Here is a 24,216-nt window from a genome sequence, read left to right on the forward strand (position 1 = left end):
AGAGAAATCCAAAGTGGCCAACTGATGATATATAATACAGGTCCAGTATCAGCGTAAAATGGTTTCCGCCTGACTGCCAGGGCTCGTGAACAAAGGAAATCTAGCCTTTTGTGCTGTGTTTGTTTGCGATATGACATAAGCTCCCATTAGTATAAAAAACACTGTAGTCCAGAGTGTGCCTCTTTCATCTTCTTACTTCATTTGGCAGGTGTTTCCGCAGGTTAATCATGTTTACTCTCTGGACGCTGTGATTTGTTGTGCCAAGGTGGGCTGTGCACATTATGAGTTGTTCGGTCTCTGTTGGTCTGTCCTTCCTCCCGTTGGAGAGCTTTCGTCATACTTTAACACTGTTTGACAAGCTGTTGTGGCTCATCTTCTCTGTTTTGAAGGTTCCCAAAACAGACTTTTGTCTTCAGCAGGTTTTCAATCATGTTCTAAGCTGCACAATAAGAGCAGACTGTGTGTTTTGGTGACCTGTTACAACTCCCACGTGTTTCCTATCACTCTCTGTGAGGTTCTATGAACTGTAATATTTTGAGGGCCTTGTCTTTCAAGAGGGACCTCTCACCCTTATGGCGACAGTGACAGCAGAACAGTGATGGATGCCCTGAAAGATGTTATTCAGTATCTCAAGGATATGATGCTGCTTCCAGTGTAATCTCTATATAATGGATATCATGCATATGAATGCAGAATCTGCAGGCAACGGCACAAGATTTTGGTATTGGAAGCATTCTGGTTTCCGTTTGTAGTCCGTTTGTAGTCCGAGTAGTATTGACCAGTCATGTTTGAGCAGGCTTTGGTTGCATGGAGGTAAATGGTCAGTGTGGAGAGCAAAAGAGGCTGAACTCATTGGCCGAAATGCAATCTCTGAACCCATCGGCTATCGTCTGATGACGATTTAGCTTTTTGCTTTCCGAGAGTCTAATCGGATTATTTTATAAGTTTAAGAGAATATTAAGACAATTTTTAAAATATTTTTATTTGCTTTCTTGCTGAGAGTTGGATGAGGAGATCATTCTAATTTCTGTACTGTTAACATAAAGCTACCGCCTGCAGATGGATAATTTAGCTTAGCAAAACTGGGCAAAGTAACTTCCTGCAGTCTCCGCTGGTTGCCTGGCAACCTCATGGTGACAACAAGACGAAGAAGCTACTGTGCTAGGCCAAGAGATTGTCTGGCAAGTAATCTCCCATAAAATCAGTTGTTGACTTTTTTTACACTTAAGTTTTTGTACAGAAGAAACAATCAAGATATAACCTGTTTTCCAATCTTTCTGCTAAGCTTAGCTAACCGAACTACTGACTATCATATTTACCAGACAGACATGAGAGTGGTGTTGATCTTATTTCAATCTCACAGCAAGAAAGCAAATAAGCGTATGTCCCAAAATGCCAAACTATTCCTGTAAGATGGATCTTCCGTGACACAGAGCTAAGAGGGTCGGCCAGCTGTTTCTGAGCCAGTGGTCCATTTCCTCTGGAGAATTCTGCCAACCCTGCACTTTGACATGTCACTGACACAGCCTCATCTCGCCAGGATAATGTGGATGCTTGATGCAACTCACTGAGTGACGTAAGTGAACATGGGTTATGTGCCTGCTGTGGACCGCATTGCATCTTGAGTTCTATATTCCCTAATGTGCTCAAGTCTCCAACACGGGCTCACAGATGACTTCCTCTGTGTCAGAATAAGACGGCTCTCCGTTCGGCACATATTGGCAATTCCCCCGTCTACATTTCTTGCTGCGTAACAAGATTTGAGATGCTAACTCCAGCTGATGGTTTCCATAGCAGCGACACGAGTCGTTTAAGCGGAGACTCTCAAACTGAGCTTGTTGATACCATCAAACAGGCCCGTGTGGAGGCGGGCCGGCTTTCGTTCTGCTAGGGGCATCGCCACAGCAAAGAGGAAACTATCAATGTTGGAGATTTTTCAACAGCATTGTGAGTGATGCCTGCATTCCTCCAGGGACTTCAGTTATCAATGTTACTGTACAAAGTTTCCAAACTCTTGTTGGATTTAAATAGCCATTTGTTCAACAAATCTTACTAATGTGCATACTCAGTTGTAAGTAATCTGCTTTAGATAAATATTGTTCTTTCTAAATCTGCATCCACATCTCTGTAAAGACACTTGTTAGCATAACGGAATGGCCTTAAAGCCAGGGGTGGTAGTGTTCTTCAAAAAATAATTTGTGTTCTGATTCTCTTTACATCCCGAAATCAATATATCAAATGCTCTGGAAAAAAATAAATTGGATGTTTGAAATCATTTAAATGTCTTATTCTTCTATTTCCATATTTCAGTGGTTAGTACTGATGCCTCAGAGCCAGGTTCTGGTTCACGGCAAACTTTTCTGTGAGGAGTTCATGTTCTCCTCATCTGTGGGTTTAATCCGGATGCTCCGGTTTCCTCCCACAGTCTAAAAATATTAGGTTAAAGGCAGGGTTGACGATGTTATCCAGTATACACTATTTGTTACATTGGTTGAAATGGTCTTTACACCCCGACAGCGATCCATTACTTATGAGCTCTGAAAAAGGAACGGAAAAGAGACATCATCTGTAGCTGCTGGAATCCTGTAAAAACATCTACCAATCACTGCCTCGCGGTCCACTTGGAAAGAACCAATCACATGCCTCCCTGCTCGTACTCTACCCTCGGCGTGCAGCAGCCTGAAATCAAAGCGCGTCGCCGCCGCAAGTGTACTGGAGAATGGAAGAGAAAACTCAGTAGCGCTGCCGCGGTTACTTGTCATGAGGTAGCGTTGTTGAGTTGAGGTCCTCTCTCCGCTCTGTGTCTGTGAAGTAGTTGCGATGCGGCGGTGCTCATGCATGTGTCTGGGGGGCGTTGCATTGGAAGGAGCCCCGAAAGGAGGGGGTGTGTTTAGAATTAGCTCCTGAGGCGATGCTTCTTTCAAATTATGCTAGCTTTCCAACATCGTCGAACCTATCTTTAATTGCTTGTTGTTTACGGCGTTACGTAACTGTCAGTGTTGCTGACTTGGCAGCTTTCTCGCTAGATTTAGGGTCTTTTGGAGCTAGAGCTGCTAGCTACTTTCATTGGAAAAGAGCAACACTGCACTGGGTATTTTGGTTAGATATAGATATAGATATATATATATATATATATATATATATAGTCTTTTTTTAATCTTGCTAGTTTCTCAACATTACCGACCCTAGCTTTAATGGACCATGTATGGTACAGAAGTTTGTCTAAATGCTGCAGGAAATGTCTCTGATGTCTCCTCTAAGCTGAACATGCCACGGGCAAAGAGAGAATTTTTTCTGATGCAGAGACTAAAGTCTGTGAAGTCAGTACTTCACTTCACAAAAAAACATAACTAAAGCCTGATGGGAGCAGGTGTGAGCAGCAGTAAAGTCTATCAGAATGCAGAGCAGTTTAAAAAAAATGAAACATATTGCTTTGCTTGACACAGACCAACCACACGGGACCAACAAATCACGTTGACGAGGTGTTGGTGAGAGAAGTCAGCAGCCACAATTCTAACGGATTGTATTTAACATAATGGATGTATTGTTGTTGAAATTATGGTCCCATGAACTGGAAGCATTATGCAGCTGGTGGGCAGTTGAAATGCCAGACCTGTCCACCGGCTTTTTTGAAATATGGAAGTATCCCTGCGGTAGAGAGGACCTGAATATGTATCAGGATAGCATTAGTGCATGTGCTTTAATGAAACACGCCCTGGAAAAGGAAAGCTACTGAGTAGCCTCTTGTCCGTCTAGTTAGTGTGCAATGCATGCTATGTAAAAAAAAATTTGCTCAGTGTTGCATGCTGCAAACTTGTAGCATAGTCATTCATTTTATCCTAGAGATATTTGAAGCACCACTTAAATAATCCCTTCACACCTTAACTAGATATGGTTATCTGATCCATGTCTGTGAACCTAAGACCTGGGTTTTAAAAACGTAACTTTGGTACTGTGAAAGCTGCATTCACCCTGTAAAACTTACATTACTATTTTTAAAATGCAAAATCTCTAAAAGATCTCAAAAATGCATATATTTACGATACAAACATTACTGTAAATGTATTATAAACATAGGCCCTGTGACATGCATACAAAAACAGTAACTACTACTCGTACAGGTTAATAAGAAAAATTAAAGAGGACCTATTCTGCTCATTTTCAGGTGCATACTTGTATTTTGGGTCTCTACTAGAACATGTTTACATGCTTTAATGTTCAAAAAAATGCTTTACTTTTCTCATACCGGTTGTGCTGCAGCACCACTTTTCACCCTCTGTCTGAAATGCTCTGTTTGAGCCCCCGACCCCTAAAAAGCCCGGTCTGTTCTATTTGGTCAGCTTGCCCACTCTGTTCTGATTGGTAAGCCGAACGGAATTCTTTGGAATCCACTCCAGCTCCGCTCTAACTAGCTTTGTTTGAGTGTGTGCCAAACTAGCCGCTGTAGGCAGGTATTATGCAAAATGTGTTACTTGGTGACATCACCACTAATTTCTGCAGTCTAAAGAAAAAAAATTCTGTCCTGCTTGGATTTTGTCAGAGCTAGCTGGCAATCACTCATGGAGTTGCCTCATAGTTCTTTTTCGCTGCAGACCTTTTTATAACTTGTCATAGAAGGAAAAGCATAGGTGTTACTAATACAGTACAGCCCAGTTGCAAAGCAGTTCGTGAAATAGTCACGAAATTGAATGCATTGATTCATGTACATAGACACAAATTTACCATTTTTTTCGTGATGGTCAGCACAAAGCAATTCATATGTAACCCACGCAATGTGGACCTGGAAGTATAAAAAGCGCGAACACCAGATACGGAGAAGGTCGGGGTGGATGGTGGGGTCAAAAAACACTGGACTTTCACCCAGGAGACTGCTGTTAGTGTCCTGTGTGAAACCAGAAGTCAGCGTTGATTAATTTGTCACTTAACTTCCGTATAGTTACGGCCCTTCCGGAGTTAATTTTAAGGCAAACCGCAATCTTTTCCTAAAGTTAACTAATTAGTTTTGTTGCCTAAGCCTAACCAAGTTGATCTTTTCCTAAACCTAACTAAGTAGTTTTATTTTGAAAAGACTGGAGTAGAAATTGACACATGCATCACATGTTGCTGGGCATTCGCAGGAAAAACGCATGAAAAATGTTGTTGAAAGTCGTATTGAGCATCACGAAATAAAAGGGGAAATTCATGTCAACGTTTACCAATCAAATAGATTACATTTTGTGACTGCTTCACAACCTGCCGTGAGACTGTGTTGTACTGTAACATTAACAATGGCCCTGTTCTATTCAAGTGCCCCAGTAAGCACGACTGTGACAGTGACCCGCATGCAAGATACCAGTACCATTAACCTGAAGCAGCTAAAAGGAATTCAGCCATCAATTTTATTATTTACACCTGTGTTTTTTTCTCCTATGACATGTCAAATGTCTTCGGGATTCTTATTAGATTTGTTTTATTACAAATGTCAATGTGATTTTGAATGATTTGATGATTTTAATTTTCTTATTTCTGAAACGAAACCTGGAAGTTCCAGTTTTACTGTCACTCTATAGTAAAAAAATCATGTGATATGGGATCTTTAAATGAGTGTATCTCTCCTTGAGCTATTTGGTTGTCGTGTTACTACAACAGTACTGTGTGTCTCTACATTTCTGTACTTACTACACCATTGGGATACCCTAGTCTTTGTGTTACTTTCTTTCATGTAAATTCTTCTAAGTGCAACAGGATAAATCCATTTTGTTCCCTGACACTGGCAGTGTCATCCAGCCATTCACACAACTAAGCCACCTGCCTAGCTTTCATTTGCATTATGTATTTGCATAAGGAGGTGCTGCTAACTAGTGCAGAAAAAGCTTGTTTTGATATGCTGCCTCTTCATCTCACGTTCCTTTATGTTTATTTCTTCAGATCAGCGCTGCTGACTGGGGACAAGCTGAAACAACATATAACCTCTATGAGGTTCTTTTCAAGGTCCACAAGGTATGTTAAGAGCAGGATGCTGTGATGTGCATCGGGGATGTTCAAAATTTGATCACTGCAGCTTTCATCTCAGTAGAGATGGCTGCTTTTTTCTCTTTTTATCAGATAGAATAGTGTTTCAGGGAGCCTGCTAAACAGGGCTCTCCTGAATCTGAGGTTTTATTCTGAATCCACAAACCAGGAAATGTATAAAGTGAAAGTTTCTTTGTTTAACTTGAGAATTAAGGAATTTACCCTTCATTCCACCCACTGAGTTACACAATTAAAAAAAGTGACCCGACAGCAAAATCTACCCCTCCCGACATGTAATAATTAAAATTTTGTGTCACAGCTGTGGATGGCAGAGGACTGCTGGCTCCAGGCGAGGCTCTACTTGGGGCTCGAGCATTCGCCTGAGCAGCAGGACAATGAGTCCCTGTGCTTCAGTATTCTGGTCGGCCACGGCCAGAGCCACACCTTCAGGGTAGAGCTGGCCACGGACCTGGCTATCTGGGAGAAGTCCTTCCAAAGAGCTGTCTTCTTGGAGGTGCAGCGAATACGAGTGAGTATTTCCATATATAACATGGCACATTTTTCTGTCGCCAAACTTTAAAAGCCGACCTGTTTTTTAGATGTTGTCGGGTTTTTCAAATTTGCTGGATACTGCTTGGATTAAATGAGTTCTCAGAGCAGGAGAGCCTCTCACAACACCTTTTCCCCAACCTCAAAGAGCACATGAAGCGTTTGATGTGTGTTGAAATTAAGACCAAGGCACCACTTTGTGTGCTTCAAGTTAGTTTTTTTTAGAGCCACGAGGCAGATAAGTAGCATACAAAATATGACATGGAACATTCAAAGGTATTTATTTCAGAATTATTGTATTGAATTGCATTTAGGTGTATTGTAAGTGTTCCTGGTCTTGTGTCCAATGCTGCGCAAGTCCATTAAAGGTTCTCTATGTGATATCCAGAGCATTAATGTTGCAGCAAATTGCTATGTAAAGATATAGAGGAGTAATGTCTACATGAACAGAGAATGAAATCTGTCTCCCTCTGTGTGTGTTGTAATCCAACCTTCTCAATGCTTTGTTGACATAGCTGGGCCGGCCACCCATGCCTTTTAATGCATGTGAGCGAGCCCTACTGGCTAGCTCATGTCCGCTGCTCTGCACTATGCTAATGCAATGGTTACAGCTGATAACGCCGCCCCGACCGACGGCGTCATCTCTGAAACATAGCGCTCACCCTCATGTTCCCCCCTCGGTAAACCTTAACCCCTTAAACACTAGATGATATCGCTGTTATGTTTAACGTCAAGCCCCCTTTTGCTCCGCAGATCCCGGCGTGCTATCTAAAATCACTCACCGGGGCGCCATTATGCCGTTGTTGTTTGGTTCGGTGTGAAAAAGCAAAGCCGGAGGCGTAACAGCGGATCTTCTTCACGGCAGTATTGTGGAATCTCTGTGTGAAGGGGGCTACCGTTAGCTTTGTCAGCACTGTTGCCGTTGTTTGCACTGTTAGAGCCGTCAGCACCATTAGCCGAGAGCTGTGTGGAGGCAATGGATATTCTCAGAATTTCGAGTTGAGCACCTTTAAGTTAACATGACAATACAACACACAATATCAGACATTAAATTAACAAATTAGATGATGATATCCATCCCCATGACGTATACTTAACATGTAACATTACATAGAGCATTAGATACAACACTATAAGACACACACAAGCTCTGAGAAAATAAGTAGTGCTTGATGAAGTCTTTATTCTAAGGATGCTTTTTCAATGATATCTTAAAACTAGAGTTGTTTTTCTTGTGGGAGTGGATTCCATCCATTCAGTAGATGAAAAAATGATTGTTTGCTTTTGCTGCTGTACTTTTGGTCAGAAAATCCTGTCTTCCTGCCACATACAGTATGTAGTGAAATATTGATGTGTGTCAATATAAAAAGTGAATTGATGATACTTCTGACAAAAACATGGAGTTTTTTACGGTATCTGCTTTTAACATCAAGCCAGGAAAGACTTTTTTCCATGGCAACAACATTTGACTGGTGATTTGAGGAAGCACCACATGAGTTGGTTTTGTACTCAAAGATGAATCTGTCACAAATACAATGCCATGGACAGATTCAGAACAGCTGGATAGCTGAAGTCAGAAGATCTTTGTTTAGTCTTAAGGGCAAGCATGGGTGTGTCAAAAAAATAAGCTATTTCATCATATTCGCTCTCCAAATTCATCACGCCTGGATAGATGCAGAAATACCCACCGGTCCGGCTGTGTTCTGTATGGTTATTCTGTAGTAAAACACGTATGGGAACTTTTAACTTTGACCATCTGATGAAGATTTGGACCATCGGTTCTTTGTGGAATGAAGTTTTAGAGATTTTGGTAGACTACTTCTGGTTTGAACATTGATGTTTAAAGACTCGGCATGGTGTTTTTCAAGTATTTCAATAGCAGAATATTTCAGGGGGAAAGCTTTGCTTTTTTATTCTGCTTCTGGTGTTTCAATCGCTCAGCTTGTGGTCAGCTGTGTTTCATCACAGGGCAGATGTCAAGAGATTTTATCTGTGAGTGTGTGTGATGATAGCTGGTATGAGCTGCACTTCATATTTAAAGTGGATTCACTCAATGCTAAACCCTGATCCACAGTGGGCTACTTGGATCAGGGCCGAATACTTAAACATGATTGATCAGCTGATATAACAGCAGAATCCTATTTCACTGAATGCATTTTTAGACTGATGGTGTGTCTCTACCAGAGCATTTACTGTATGTAGTGTGTGAGTGGCGCTGAGAGATAGAGAGATCTTTTTGATATTAAAAACAGAGATGCAGACTGTCGGTTTCTCGATCAGGCTTTAATCACACCTGCAGTGTGTTTTTTCTGTTACAGATATATAATCAGAAAAAAGCATTATCCGTAACAATTACTTGTAAAATCTGTTCCTGGCTCACCCCTGGGCTGTAGCTTGAAACACTTCCGCTGTGTTTTGACCGTCAATTGACACAAAGCTCTGTGATGCCGCCAACGTGTGTTGCCCATTAGCCTTTTGTGGGCCATTGGTGACAATATTTGTCATTGTTTTGTGTTATTAATTGACTTCCAGTAATAAATCTCTATATACATTTGCATAAAACAAGCATATTTACCCACTCCCATGTTGAAAAGAGTATTAAATACTTGACAAAATCTCCCTTTAAGGTACATTTTGAACAGATAAAAAAAATTTGCGACTAATTGCGATTAACTATAGACAATCATGCGATTAATCACAATAAAATATTTAAATCGATTGACAGCCCTAGTTGCAACAAATTGCTACTTAGAATTTCAGCGTAAGTACTATTTGGTCTTAAAACACATTCTGTTGCTTGTAAACGATTTCCCTCTTTGGTCCATAACAGAAAATAAGCCTTGACAGTATGTTGTAGAGTGGTTGCATACAAAGATAAAAAACATAATTATTATAATCAGTTTGTATCGTCAATGAATGTCTGAGGATTTATATAAAATTGATAAGGATAAGAAGATTAGATGTAAAAATATTTATATAATATTTAGCCATTATGTGAACTTTTTAGTTTGTGTTGAAGTTTGATCTTTTCTGAATAATAGTGTTACTTACACAGTGTCACTGTGACCTCCCATACGTCCCATTCTTGTGAAAACAATATCTCAGGAACACCTTGAGCGAATATCTTCAAATTTGGCACAAATGTCAGCTCGGATTCATGTTGACCTGATTTGATTTTGGTTGTCAGATGTCAAAAGTGAAGGCCACTGTGACCTCACAAAATACGTTTTTGGCCACAACTCAAGAATTCATATGCTAATTCTGACAATTTCACACAAATGTCTAAGAGGATGAAGTGATGACATATTGAACAGACATGGATGTAAATTGCAACTTGACATGGTTGGCAGCATACAACCGTGAGTTTTTTTTTTTATTTTTCTAATCATTACTGTCCCTTCCTACCAATTTAACGCTTCATCAGTGAGAAGTGATTGCACGTGACGAAAAGTCTTTTCTGTTGACACATTACGGGGTTCTGCGCTTTGTCTTTTTTATTAAGAAATTAATTGAGAATTCAGAGCTAGGCAGCGCTCTGTTTTCCATAAATGTTATTGTTACTTTAAATGTATTTAGCTTTAGTAACCTAAAGAATTAGTCCTCACATCAGTGAGCCATTAAATTGCCTCTTAAGCAAATATGTTTAAAGTGTAAAGGTGATCAACTCTTGTGGAGAGTGCGTTGTTAAGCAATTCTCAGCAGCAGCTGTCTCGTGTCCATCAAGAGGCTCAAACATTGAACACTCATGGGAAATTTTCAAAGTCCTTGGGCTTATTTTTCAAGGTTTTGCTTGTGTTCATTGCTCACTTCACCAGGCTTCCATTTACCGTCCGGCACTCACATACAAGGCCAAACACTTTGTGCTGCAGTTCAATAAACCTGCATGCAATTTTCTGACTGCTTCATACCTTTGTGTAATGTGCTATTTGCTGGTGGTAACGGTATTAAATCGAACACCAGCTCAGTCTTGCAGAGCCCACTGTTGCACAGAGCACTGGTCACTTGTTTATTCAAAGTTTATTAATATTTCACATGTTGCGTCTCCAAATTGCACCAAATTCAGCAAAGCACTCCCCTGGCTCCCCTGCAATCCCCCCGCCAAGTGTGTAGTAGATTGGATGAGCGGTTCTTGAGATATGTGAATAACACAGAGACAAGACAGACAGACAGACAGAGATTCCTTGCCGGTTAGATAAAGTATTACATTATTTAAATCCAATAGTGAACAGCGTCTATCTCCAACATGCATTCCGACTTTCTCTACCACAGCTGTTATGAATTACACTCTCCACGGAACCAGAAAACACTATCAAATAATATAGAAAACAACTTTTCAAGGAAATGGTTATGAAAACATTCCCTGCACATCCCCCACAGAAACAGAACAGTGTATAACAAGGCCAGTTATTCATATTCCATGGGGAAAGCTGACAAATTACTTGAAGAAAATACACTTTACTATAAGTATACAGCTCCATTTGTGTGTTTGTGCCACATTAAATGCAGAACTGAATGATTTGAAGAATTTTGGTAACACAGAATTGTCAGATATCTATTAACGATATCTATTTCTTTTTCCATCTGATCAGTATCACTAAATTGAGAACTATTTTTTAGTCAGATTTTAGACAAAATACGAAAAATGCTAAATTGGTAGACTCTTTTTTTTTTTTTTTTAAATGAGTCACCAACTGTAAGTAAGCTCGGTCATAAGCCCAGGCGTAGGTTCCCTTGTGCTAAAAGCACAACTGGAATTATTTTCGGGAATTAGCTTTTAAAGCTCCCACATGTCATGATCACACATTGTATTCAGGAATTAAGAAAGTATGCCACATGTCAGGTCACACTCTTCATGAAATGGCCAGCGGTGCCTTTTTATAATTTTACCATATCCCCACCCTTTCACCCCTCAAGAGCGGTCAACCAAAGAGAAAGGCTAAAAATAATAAATAAAAATGCTATGAAGCCTGGGGGCTTTGGTGCTCAGCACCCTTAAATAGGGACATTTATAAATATTACAAAGCGGAGCACCTGTCAGAAGATATTTGAATCACTAGCAGACTGAAATCCTTTCCGGGTCATCATGGGAACCAGATATAATTAAATGACTTCCTATTTCGCCAGTTGTCTTCTAGAATATTGTACGTGAGTATTATACCAGCGAGCAGCGTGGTTGATTCTGGTACGGGACACTGGCTCTTTAGCAAAATCCGTCAATCTCTTTAGGAGCCACGCATAATCCCTTGTGGTCACTGAGAGGTTAGACTCATCATTCTACTGGACTTAATTACATTCTCCAGTTAATTCTGCACTAATTCCTACAGCTTAAATAACTGCTTAAATATAGAAGGGACCTGCATGTTTTATGAGCAACATGCCATTTTTTATCAGTGTACGAGTGAAACTTAACTCATGTAGATTAAATTATTAATATCTCTTACTCAAAATGTGCCTCTGCTGTCTTGTGTAGGTGTGGCAAGCTTTTTTTAGCCCATTTTGTAGATGTGGTTTTTTTTCTCCACCAGTTGTGGTCAAATTGTCAGGCTGACCTTAGCCAATGAGTTTCCGGGAATAGTTCTGCTGATGAATTTCTTTTCCATCTAAAGACATACTGTTAAGGTTATGCAGTTTCATATAGTTTTGATTGAACTAGTTGGAGGAGTAGGGGTCGGGAACAGGGGGTCTTTAGGGAGAGATAGCAGGTCAACAGTATATGTCACCTAAAAGTGGTGTACATCATCTGAAAGCTGGGAAGTTGTATTAGTCATTAATAAGAAAAATTAATTACTTTAGAAAGTGTATCAGGGCTTAGAACTTGATGATATGAGTTTGCATACTCCCCTTCAGTGCCACCCACATGGGTCGAAAACGAGGTATGGGCACTCACCAATCTAGACCACCCCACACAGAAATGACACACCTTTAGGGCACTAAGATACTGCACTGCAACTCACATCGGACCTGCATCCCCTCAGGACACAACACACAAGATTGCACCGCAAGCAAAATCACTCTCAACCGCAAACACACACAGAGAGAGAGAGACTACAATAACAACACAGCAGCTATAAGTACTAATACAAATAGGACTAATAACAATATTCAATAGCAGTGGATGTAATAGAGTCAAAATAGAAATAGCAGTAATAATAGCAGTAATAATAATAGAAATATGACTACTACTAATAATGAAAAGGCTGATAATAATGATAGTTGTAGGTGTCAAGCAGGGCCAGCAGGGCAGCAGATGCAACCACGATCCAGGTGTGTCATGGCACACATGCAGCAGCACCTGAGAATCTATCTAGCTCTTTCTGCTGCTGTCCCAATATCGATACTACTGCTCTACCACTACCTCAGCCCTACCTCACACAGGAACCTCGCCCTAAAACCTGCTGTCCGTAACTGCCGTCGGCAGCCCTAAACGGCATGCCAACGGCACCCATCCTGGAAATGGCAAAAATTGCAATAAAATAACACTGTTAATTCTAAATGGCTGACTTCCTGTTGGCTTAAGGACATACATTCAAGAGGCTTTTTTGTACATGTGGACATGATAAATATGTCTACCAAATTTCGTACATTTAAGTGAAATTTAAAGGTGGGGGCTTTGACTTTGAAAAATGTTAGTGGGCGCAATCGAGCCAATTTGCCACCCTCGAGCACAAAACCCATATCACATAGCAAATTTTAGCCCTTCTAATGTGTATGCCAAGTTTTGTTTCTTCGAGTACCTTTAGCCCCTCAAAAACAGCATTGTGTTTCTTGGCAAATAATGCGTCACCACGGCAACGGCGTTCCACGAAAACTCTCGTTGTCTTAGTAACTCAGATTCTACCAGGACTTGAGTAAAAAATGTCAAGCCTGGCAGAAAACATCTGAGACGTCGAAGCCAGGTTAGAAAAAGAATATTGTAAGTTGCCAGTGTAGTCCCCTAGCATCCTGGTTAGCTGCCTTTGTAGGATTATGTGCTTATGAGTGGGTTTGGTATGAAGCTGGTGTTACTTGGAGAATCCACATAAAGGCGAGATTCATGCTTTTTCTGAAGTATTTCAAAAATGGTGAGTTACAGTTTTTACAAGAGAAAAGGTTTCATGGATGAGCACAGAATGGGTGATTCCAAAAATCTGTGTTGGGTTAATATCCCAATCTCTGTGCAGCACATAGAGTCGCTTCCCTAAGCTTTTCAAAGGGGAAGCTTCCAGACCTTTCGCCAATACATTGGATGAAAACGTCCCAAATGAGGCTTAGGAAGAGCCAGTGTAATGACCATGACAGTTGACACCCTAAATGCACTGTAATGAGTCATAAAAGAAAGGATAATAATGGGGAATAAATGTATTGGCCTCCTTCAGCTTTCAGCATGTACAAGGAACAAATCATTTCCCACTTCATGATCATTACTGCTCAAACTCAACTGTATCAATATTTAATTAACAAGTGTGCCCGGCTCTCAAGACATTCGCCCGTGCATAATTGGAATGAGTGGAAATAATGTTGACTTGAAAAACGCTCCACCTGTGACCACCGACATGCTGCGGGAGCACGCTGTCATTCTAACAAGTTGAATCACCGAACAGAAATATTTAATTCATGTGTTGACTTAGCAGCTACAGTGAGAAAATCAGAGTGTATTTCCCTCATGCAACGCTCTGTGGGCACTGCACTATCCAACCACTGCATACTGTAATTTCCCTGAGCACCATGCCTGGCAAAAATGAGCCGCTAACAAACCGACCACGAAAGGAGGACAGACCGGCTTCTTTACAGCTGTGAATTCAGATTTTATGGGTGAGCCATTTCATAATGCTTTGTTAATAACTCCAGTTAATGTTTGAAGAAACTATCTCACACAGTTGCACTTCACAAAAAAACTAATCATGAAAGGCCTTCAACATATCTCTTCTGTTCACAATATACCTGTGTACATTGTATCTTAGAATTCAAAGGTACTTTGATGTAATTATGCAGCCTACTATGCTGATTGTCTGTTACATTTTCAATAATATAGATGCAGTTTAAACAGTGCCATTGTGCTTTTAGTTCAGAGAGTTTGTATTTCTCACGTAGACTGTATATAAGAAGTAGACGTAGTCACCTTGACGACACCCACTGGTTTGTGGACTGCCGTTTTGAGGCCTCGAATTTTGTATTTTGGCCATCGCCATCTTGGTTTTTGGCGGTCGGCATCTTGTTTTTTTTGCAACCTAGATGTGACACAAGAGGGTGGTACAACCAAACACTGAATATAAGGCGTATTTTGGCGACCAAAATGTTGCAATTTACTTTCATGAACTGAAAACACACTGTGAAAGGGTTAAAGTTGTAAGAAAACAGACAACACCCAGACCGGACAAGCCGTGGTAGTGACGTGTTAATCACAAGATAGCCAGGCCCTAGAGCATACCCTGCTTTATGGTCTATTTTACTCTAAGTTGGTGCATAATATGAACATCATGCTGTATTGAAGAAGACAATAAATCAAGTGAGAAGTAAGGTCATTTTCTCATAGACTTCTATACAATCAGACTTCTTTTTGCAGCCAGAGGAGTCGCCCACTGCTGGCTATTAGAAAAAATGCAAGTTTAAGGCACTTCCGCATTGGCTTCACTTCTCAGACCCGGAGGTTGCTCACTGAATTTTTGTCATCTTTATGCGGTGTGCATGGGCTCTCTGAAGACCTTTATTCTATATTTAAAGATTTGTCTTTTATTTAGCCTCCCCAAAACTAAAAAAACAAGAGCAAAATTGTGGTTTAAACAGTGTATTTATTTGCTCTAACGTAAACTGAAGTTGCTAGCATTTCTGGCAAACTAGCCACCTGTAGATTCGGCATTTTTTCACATTAAACTCAGTGAAATGACAGTTGAGTTTGACCAAAGCACAAAGACTAACGACGACGGTTTAGGTGAGTTTTACTTTGTTTCTGTCCAGTTTGAATTCAATTTACAATGCTCCGCTGCATACAGCTGATCTCAACATAAACAAAAATACATGTGGATGATGGCGCAAGCTGCACAGAGAGGGGGCAGGGGGCAGGCAATCGTTCTCGGGCAGTTTGGCTGACGTCTGCGCTCTCTGAGTGCCATTCTAGTACTTTCATTTTCATTTGCTTGTTTAAAGTTGGAGTTGGATGGTAAGCAAAGCTTGACTGTCAGAGGCTAGCCAAGTTTCCATAAAATAATGCAGTCTAGTTTATTATCGTTAATGACAATGTTAATGGTGAAATATAGTCAGTTGAATTGTAAACTTGGCAGTGGATGCCTAAGAAACCTGAACATTAATTATATTGTCCAGGTTTTGTCTCCTCTGTGCACCTTGTGCTGCATGATATATGGAACCAGTAGAGTAGGATAATAAAGAAGCACAGGAGCAAAGCACTCACCAAGATAAGAGTCCTGGATGAAAGATCACCTCCTGAGCGAGAGAGGAAGAAAGTCAGTAAAACATTTCCAATTGAACTGGTTGGATATGTTTGTTTAATATTAATCTATCTGCATCACTTGCTGTCAAAAGAAATTCCATTGATATTATACATTAACCGGCGGTGTGTGTTTTTCCAGCACAGAGGCAAAAACAAAGTACAGGGTAGATGAAGAATGCACAGTTACACTCCTTTCTCTATTGCTGTAACAATATCAAGTCCCAATGCAGAACTCCTCTGCTGCTCCACACAACATTAGCTTCAAAGGGGAAATGATAATATGCAGGAGTGTTTGATGCCGCAGTCCCACAGTTAGCTCTTAGCCGGCTAATGGGGCTGGATCCACTCTGGATGTGACATCAATGTCAACTGACAAGTTGCAAGTGACATTGAGGACAGAAATCCAGTCTAAGCAACCAGATTGACATCTGACTTGCAAATATTTGGATTGCAGACTTCAGATTGATGTCTATGTTGGTGTGCCAAAATCTGACTTTTTGGGTTTACTTGAATGATTTGTGCATCCTGATTACAAGTATCATTCATGATTGGCTCACATCGATACTAAAAGTGGTGTTTAATAACTCCGCACTCTATAAGTGACTGCACTTCAGAAGTGTCTGCAGTCAGATCTGCATGCAGCTTTCCCTCTATCAGTGTAAAAGTATGAATAATAGCATTTTTTTTCAGTCTTTAATGATGCAAATGTGGGACACCATCCTCTGGGAAACCAATGAAAGTGATGAAGCACTTCAATTTGCTTGTGATTCTATGTTCTCCAGCCAATTAGGCTAGCTTCCTGTGTCTTCTGAGGAACACTCAACACAGTCCAACTTAGGATAACCTTCAAATTAGCTGGATGTGAGCATTACATAAACATTGCTGATGGGGTAGAAGTAGGGGGTATAACTGACAAAACTGTCCAGCCTGCATTTTTCCCTCTCGTTTGCCCTATTTCTTTTCTTTTTCTTCTTTTTTTTTGGGAGATGATGAAACCAAACATGGCATTGACGGGGTCTGTTAGTTCACAGCAAGCAGTCTAGTTGTGCCAGATTTTACTTTTGGGGTCTTCTGGCTAAGATCCCGTTGCTTTTCTTTTTGAAATAGCCAGTAAAACACTCCTACCAGAGAGAAGACATTCTGAGCTCAATTAATTTGTACTTTTTCCAGAATTGGTCCTGTTAACAAACTTAGTTTAAAGTGGCTACAATCGAAATGTATTCTTAATACCCATTTGCGCAGTTTTCACGAAGATTCTGACATTCACCAATGTTTTCTTATATGGGATTTATTCTTACGTAAGAACAGAATCCATGCACACGTCAAGAGCACACTTTAAGCCGTCCACACACGACTAGCGGTAAAGTTGCTCTACGCTGGTTGTGCCATTGTTTTTCTATGGGGAGAGCGGTGCCGCCGTAATAGGCGGAAGCGCTGCCCTGGGCGTGGTGCACCACTCGAAATAGCCACCGAGCACTGTGCTCAAAGTTCAAATTATTTCAACTTTGACCTCGGTTGCCACTGACCTTTCAAAGCGCAACCAATGAGAAAAAAGCTGTAGTTGTTGTTAGTTAAGTTTAAGAAAAGATCAACTTGGTTAGGTTTAGGCAACAAAACTACTTAGTTAGGTTTAGGAAATCATGGAGGTTTTGGTTAAAATAACACTGTAAGTGGCATAACTTAAATACAGAAGTTATATGACAACTAAGTCAACGTTAACTTCTCGTTTCACACGGGGTACGACCACGGGTCTCCTGGGCGAAAGTCTGCTGCATTTTGACCGGAAATGCGTCCGATACTGCCCAAAATTCAGGATCGGGCATCAGCATGTACGCCAGTCTATGCACCGATCCGACACCATGATTTATTAATCCAGAAAAAAATTAACTTGTTTAACCGGAAAGCAACGAAGAAGAACTGATTGCAGGTAGTTTGCTACGTGACAACAGCAAACAACAACAACAGTGCAGTGCTTTTTAGAGAGTGTCACGGTAACAATAGTCGGCGAGAAAAATGTCAGGCATTTGGAAACATCTCACAGTGGAAAATCCAACAAGTAAAACTGTATGTATTTGTTCATGTTTTACAAAGGGTTTAACCTGAGCCAGGCCATACAAAATAGATAGCAATCCTATCACATCCATACATGGTCAGTACTAAACGGCTGATTATAATAATAATAATAATAATAATAACTATATATATTTTTTAATCACGCTGATATTGGATCGATATTCCGTATCGGCCGATACGTATACATAGTTCAGGTACCAAAATTGGCACCAGTAAGGAAAAAAATGGTATCCGAACATCTCTAGTGTTTGTATCAATATATTTTTAGCAACTTCCTTTTAGTGGATTTGTAACCACTTTAAAAAGATGCGGCTGTGGGTCTCACATCCTAGATACCTCTCCTTACCTTTCATCTCCTCTCCCTCTTTGTGACCACATTATTGAAAAGACAGATGCACTACACACACTTGTGAGGAAGTGTTCTTTTTTTTCTTACACCTGTCCTCTGTTTTATTTTATTCCCAGTCAGATTTAGCTAAGGAGATGTTCTTAAAAACATATTTCATTTCACATTGCTAATTCCCCCCCGAAAAATCCCTTCCAATTAGTGAAGTGTAGTCACAGCTCACGTTGTCACAACACAGTGTTACATGTGGTGACAGGAAGAACTTAGCGGCTGGCCTGCCACTGTTTCTTATCCCCGTCACAGCTGAATTCACGACACCACTAAAGACAGGGGGGGTTGAGGCCTGTGAGCACAGAACACTTTCAGTGAAAGGACCGTACAGTCCCATGCCATATTCACTGCACACTGCACTCTATAATTGAAATCACCATGTCCCCGCTGTGTTCTCAAGTGAAAGAATAAAAAAGAGAGAGGTGGAAATAAAAGGCATATATTACACAAGCAGAAAATCAGAATACACGTCTTGGTATTCCAACTGAATGGATGACACAAAAATGAAGTCATGTGGCAAGAAAAGCCTTTGGAGGGATATTGCTCCACGGGGAGTAGAAAGCTTACACATCAGTGCTTTCAAAAGACCTGTGAAAAGATTTGTGAGACACATGCTTGTTTGTGTTGCAAGCAGCAAAACGAATGTTAAAGATTTATGGCATCCAGAATGGATTTCCTCATGTCATGTGTCTCGACATTATCAGGATGCTGCACAGGATGCTGTTTTTGCCAGCAGCTCACGCAAGACACAAATCTGATTTGTTCTTGTTATCAGATCTTCAAAGCCAAACCTGTCAGACTGGCACTTTAACAAGAACTCTCATGTGAACACATGTAAAAATGTATATATACGTATGAGCAAAGAAATATTGTGTGTGCAAGAAGGAATTTCATGAGCAGAAAATAGAATTTAAAACAAACACACTCTGTATGAGGATTCATGACTCAAACATACAGACGGCTGGATGAGATAAAACTGTTCCAAATCCTGTAGTAATAAGTAACACAATAAAAATTCAAACATTAATACCCAGAAATCCTATAACTTGCCTTGAACTTGTTGTTTCATGGATGCCAAACTGTTTGGTTTATGACGCTTCATCATCAGCGTAGGCATACACAAAAGGGACGAGGATAAAATGTCAGAACTTTACTGGACAATAATGTTTGTGAATGGAACCATAATTAATCTTTATCAATTACACCTGTGTTTACCCTGCGATGACATGTCAAAACGGCTGTTGTGAACACGGCCTATAGTAATAACATTAATAACGTCTGCATTCCACTCCAGTTGCCACTTCTGCAATTTTGCATGCGACTGCAATGCAACGCTGCCTCAGCGGCTTGGCTTATTGACGCACCTAAATAGAACGAAGCCATTGTTAATAATATTAGATATACACCTGCGCTTTCCCCGTTATGACAAGTCATATGTATTGCAGGGAGAAAAAAAAAAGCCTATTTCCTGTGTTAATGAAGAAGACAGTAAATGAGGGACCAAGACCGAGATGTATGATGAATACCAAGTGAATTATGTATTCATCCCCTGGTAATAGTGGGTAGTGCATTCACTGGCACAAATGGAGAACAAAATGAGGGTATAATTTATTAACATACAGTACAGCCATGCTTTACAAAAAATGTGTTTCTATGGTCTTTATGTATGGCTGTTGTCATGGTTGCTCATACAGATGAAATGTACCATTTGCACAGCATGTCATTACAGGAATATGAAAATCCAAAATAATAATGGATATCAATTCTTTTTTTCTCCACAGTCTAAAAGCTACATGTGCAGCAGCCAGGGGAATGTGCTGTGCTTCACCATAGATTTTGGATCAGGCTTCACCTGCTCAGAAGGCACTTCAAAGGTGAATTACTGAGTTCATTTGTTGTTGACATCCTGGTTTATGTGCTGTTCTTCCCTTAATACCTCCCGACACTGCAGTTTGACATCTTTCATTTTCTTTATTGACACACTATGTACTTGTCCTTATTCGCTAAGGATTCCATTGTATTTGAAAATATATTTTAAATAACTCTGAAGTGCTGTATCTCAGAGAACGGGATATGCTGTTATCATTAAAGGTACATTTTGAGATTGTTTTTGGCAGTCTTGCTACGTAAGAATGTTACAGCGCAAAGTACTAATGTTCTTTTTTATATAAATTATACATTTTCCTCGAAGCACTATTGCACATTGAAATGTCAGTGCTTGATCATGCAGGTATACCTCTGTAGTAAGACATATGGTATTTAAATCTTGTGCTCATTATTGAAATCCCTGTGCTGCTGCGTTTGATAATACCCTCCCTCCCTTGCAGGCCGCACTGTGGCGATATAAGTTCTCTCAACTTAAAGGCTCTTCTGATGATGGGAAAACCAGGGTAAAACTACTTTTCAAGAATGCTGAAAGCAACCAAATAGAGATGAAGGTAATGAAAGTTTTTTTTTTTTTTCATCAAAATTAAAGGTACACAATGAACTGTTGAATTTGAGTTGAGTTATTTTTTGCATCAGTTATCGCTCGCTGATACCAATGAGATAACGGGCAAATTTACTGAACGTCTAGTGAATAATTTTTGTTCAAGTGTCTGGTGACAATGTAGGAAATTCAGTTTTTCAAGAGATCTTAAGTTTAAAAGTTTTGTTATTTAAAGCTACAGTCAGTAACTTTAATAAAGATATTTGTTGTCATATTTGCTTTAAGTGTCACTATATCCTGACAGTAGTACATGAGACAGATAATCTGTGAAAAACATCAGGTTCCTCTGCCTCCTTTTAGTGCTCCTTATAGCATTTGCAAGATTTTACCGCGCCCGAAGGAAAACAACCAATCAGAGCCGAGAAGTCTCTGAGCAGCCGTCAATCACTGCTCACGAAAGTCCAATCAAACTGTCAGACTAGGCAGTGCTGATCGAATATGAATGAAGATTATGATACTGTAATACCTATTTCTCATCTCAAATGTTTTCAGTTTTTTGGGGGTTTTTGCTCGACTGTTTTCAACTTGGTGGCCAGGTCACAAGCTTTCTCATTTTTTCAGCTAAACAGCACACTATGAGATGTTTGAGATAAGACATAGGCATAACAGCAACAGAATCGTGATTCATATTTGATCAGTGCTGCCTAGTTTGACTCGTTTGATTGGAGTTCAAGAGCAGTGATTGACAGCTGCGTTACAGACTCCTCAGCTCTGATTGGTCGTTTTGCTTCGGGCGTGGTGAAATCTTGCAAACGCCATTAAGGCCCTGGCACACCAAGCTGACGGTCGGCTAGGACACTTTGCACCGTCGGTGAGCGTCTGTCGGTCTAGATTTTGCAGTGTGTCCCGTGCCGACGGCTCTAGTCTGCCCGTGTCAGAGGTTTTTTGGCTGATTTAGCAAGTTGAATCCGTTGCCAAGAGAAATCACTCACAAACAATCTAATACTTTAAATATTGAGGGGAGATACGAGCGGCCCCTCCCAATTTGGACTGATCCTCCTTTTTGTTGAAATCTTATTGCTCAGCACTGGTAAAGTTACTATTGCTAAACAAAACAACCGGTATCCATCCCAGTATCCACCTGCAGCCATTCTGTATTTCTACTAGTGGAAGTTGTCTACCCTACACCCATACATATACAGTATATATATTGATAGGGACATGTTAAATATAACTCATCGGCCTTATTTAATTTTCAATACTGCCAATGAGTTTGCTCACATATTGTTAGGGACATGTCACTACCGTCCATATGCAAATTTAAACCCTTATACCACAAAATCTGTATTAGTGTTAAAATGACTGCCAAAAACTTTCTGGCTCGGGCCGACTGGGCACTCGCATTAAAAGGCTTCTCCATCTCAAAGTCCCCGGATGAAATTTAGTCCCAGTCCGCCTCGAGTGGAAGATGTTTTAAGTGTTCCCAGGGCTGGCTTGACAATCCCAAATATATAGCCTGGTTGGCTAAGGATTCCAAATGGGAAAAGAAAGATAGTTGCAAACTTGTAAGCCATATTCAAAGGCAAAAGCCCTGTAGTCATGTCACAGCATCCTCTGCACCTCTGAGTCCTTCGAGTCACAAAGTCAAATACGGTTTGGAAAATCGACCAAATCGTGAATCTGGAAAAATATGGAATTTTTAAATGGAAAATGCGTAGGAAACAACGGCTTGTATGTCTGCCTTTCTCGGTCCTACGGTTTCAATTTTTGAATGACGAATACAGACTACCGCTCCGTGCTGGTGCAGAGTTATTTCCTCTCACGCAGGCGCAGAACGTACGTGCCAATTGGCCGTCGGCTGTAGTCTTTGTGGTGTGTTCAAATGCAACTCGTCGGCCAAGACAAAGACGACGTGAGGCGACGCAACAGTCGGCCTTCATCGCCACCACTTCTTTGATGTCAGCTCGGTGTGTCTGGGCCGTTAGGAGCACTAAAAGGAGGCAGTGGAACCTGAATCTTTCACATATTATCTGTCTTGTTGTTACTACTGTCGGGACATAGTGACACTTAAAGCAGGTATTTTTATTAAAGTTACCAACTGTAGCTTTAACGTGTGAACATCATGTGCTAACTGTTGTGTCTCTCTGTCCTTATTTTCCAGGAACTAGAGTTTGCTAATCTAACAGCCGTCCTTCACTGTATACATTCTTTTATCGCTGCCAAAGTGGCCTCCATGGACCCTCTCTTTATGTGCAGTCAAAGCTTCCCTGGAAATTACATGAACAGTTAAAGAAGACCCCGTCCTCGTCGTCATGTGCACCTGTGGAAAATCAACAGTATTTTATGCACAGAGCCAATTGATATATGTATATCTTGTTCTTGCTATTTTTGTATGAAAAAAAATAAATATTTGTAAAAGACTGTAAAGGTAGATAATGTATGAATTAACGGTGGAAGGAAGATGTTGTTTTTTGTTGTTGTTTTTTTGACCAGTAGAGAAAACTACAATCCAAACGGATCCACAGTTCTTCCATTTCTTTATTATTATTTTTTTCCCCATTACATAACGGATTCTGATCGGAGGTTACTTGTCTACTTGTCACTTTGAAAGGCAGCACCTGTGCTACCATATGGCGTGTAACTGACATACATTTGACAACAGGACACGAATCGCCAAACATGGCAACTGCCACTGTTTTTAGCAGGAAATCTCAGCTGATATATATCTATGAAGAATAATGATACCTAGTGAGTAAGAACATTTTTAACAAACGTGAATCTGATGCTGACTTACCGTCACGGGGAAATTCACATTTGCCAGACCTTTGACAGGGATTTTCTTTCCATCAAATTCACAGTTGAACAGTAATGAAAAATTGAACCTTTCTCTGTTCCCAGTTCCTCTGGCTTACTTAGTTTTCTTTTGTCTGTGAACACAAACATCTTACAATATAATGCAGTCTAATAAGCCTCCAAATCACCATTGAATTGAATCAACACCTCTCTTATATTGTCCCAAATAAAATTTAAAATGAGGCAGCATTTAACTGCAGGGCTACTTTATTGGCTTAGATGAAATTGTATGATGTTTGTTTGCTATTGTGACCATCTTTTGTATCTATTTAAATGCAAAAATCCCTGAGTTTCCAATCTCTCAATGAGGACATTTTTCTCTGAAATGTGCCATTTCAGCGTCAAAGTATTGTTAAAAGACCCACTTTTATCATCTCTCATTCTAATACAGTGAACCTACTGTATGTCTTCAGTTGCTTTATGTCATGGTTTTAGTGTGAAAATGCATATTTGCTGTGTTTTCAATAAATTGCTCATAAAGCACAACTGCCTGTCATCTGA

At 40.3% G+C, this 24,216-nt stretch overlaps 1 protein-coding gene across 1 annotated transcript in view; it reads left to right on the forward strand.

Moving 5' to 3' along the window:
* sntg2 (syntrophin, gamma 2) overlaps positions 1-24,216 on the forward strand; it is a 104,988-nt gene extending 80,772 nt beyond the window's left edge. The window contains exons 13-17 of the mRNA XM_037747109.1: positions 5,908-5,979; positions 6,311-6,520; positions 20,216-20,308; positions 20,762-20,872; positions 23,024-24,216. Of these exons, the coding sequence (XP_037603037.1) occupies positions 5,908-5,979; positions 6,311-6,520; positions 20,216-20,308; positions 20,762-20,872; positions 23,024-23,152 (615 nt within the window). The 3' untranslated portion in view covers positions 23,153-24,216. The remainder of the gene's footprint in view (positions 1-5,907; positions 5,980-6,310; positions 6,521-20,215; positions 20,309-20,761; positions 20,873-23,023) is intronic.

This window comes from Sebastes umbrosus, chromosome 16 (assembly GCF_015220745.1).
Source record: "Sebastes umbrosus isolate fSebUmb1 chromosome 16, fSebUmb1.pri, whole genome shotgun sequence".
In the NCBI taxonomy this organism is placed as follows: domain Eukaryota; kingdom Metazoa; phylum Chordata; class Actinopteri; order Perciformes; family Sebastidae; genus Sebastes; species Sebastes umbrosus.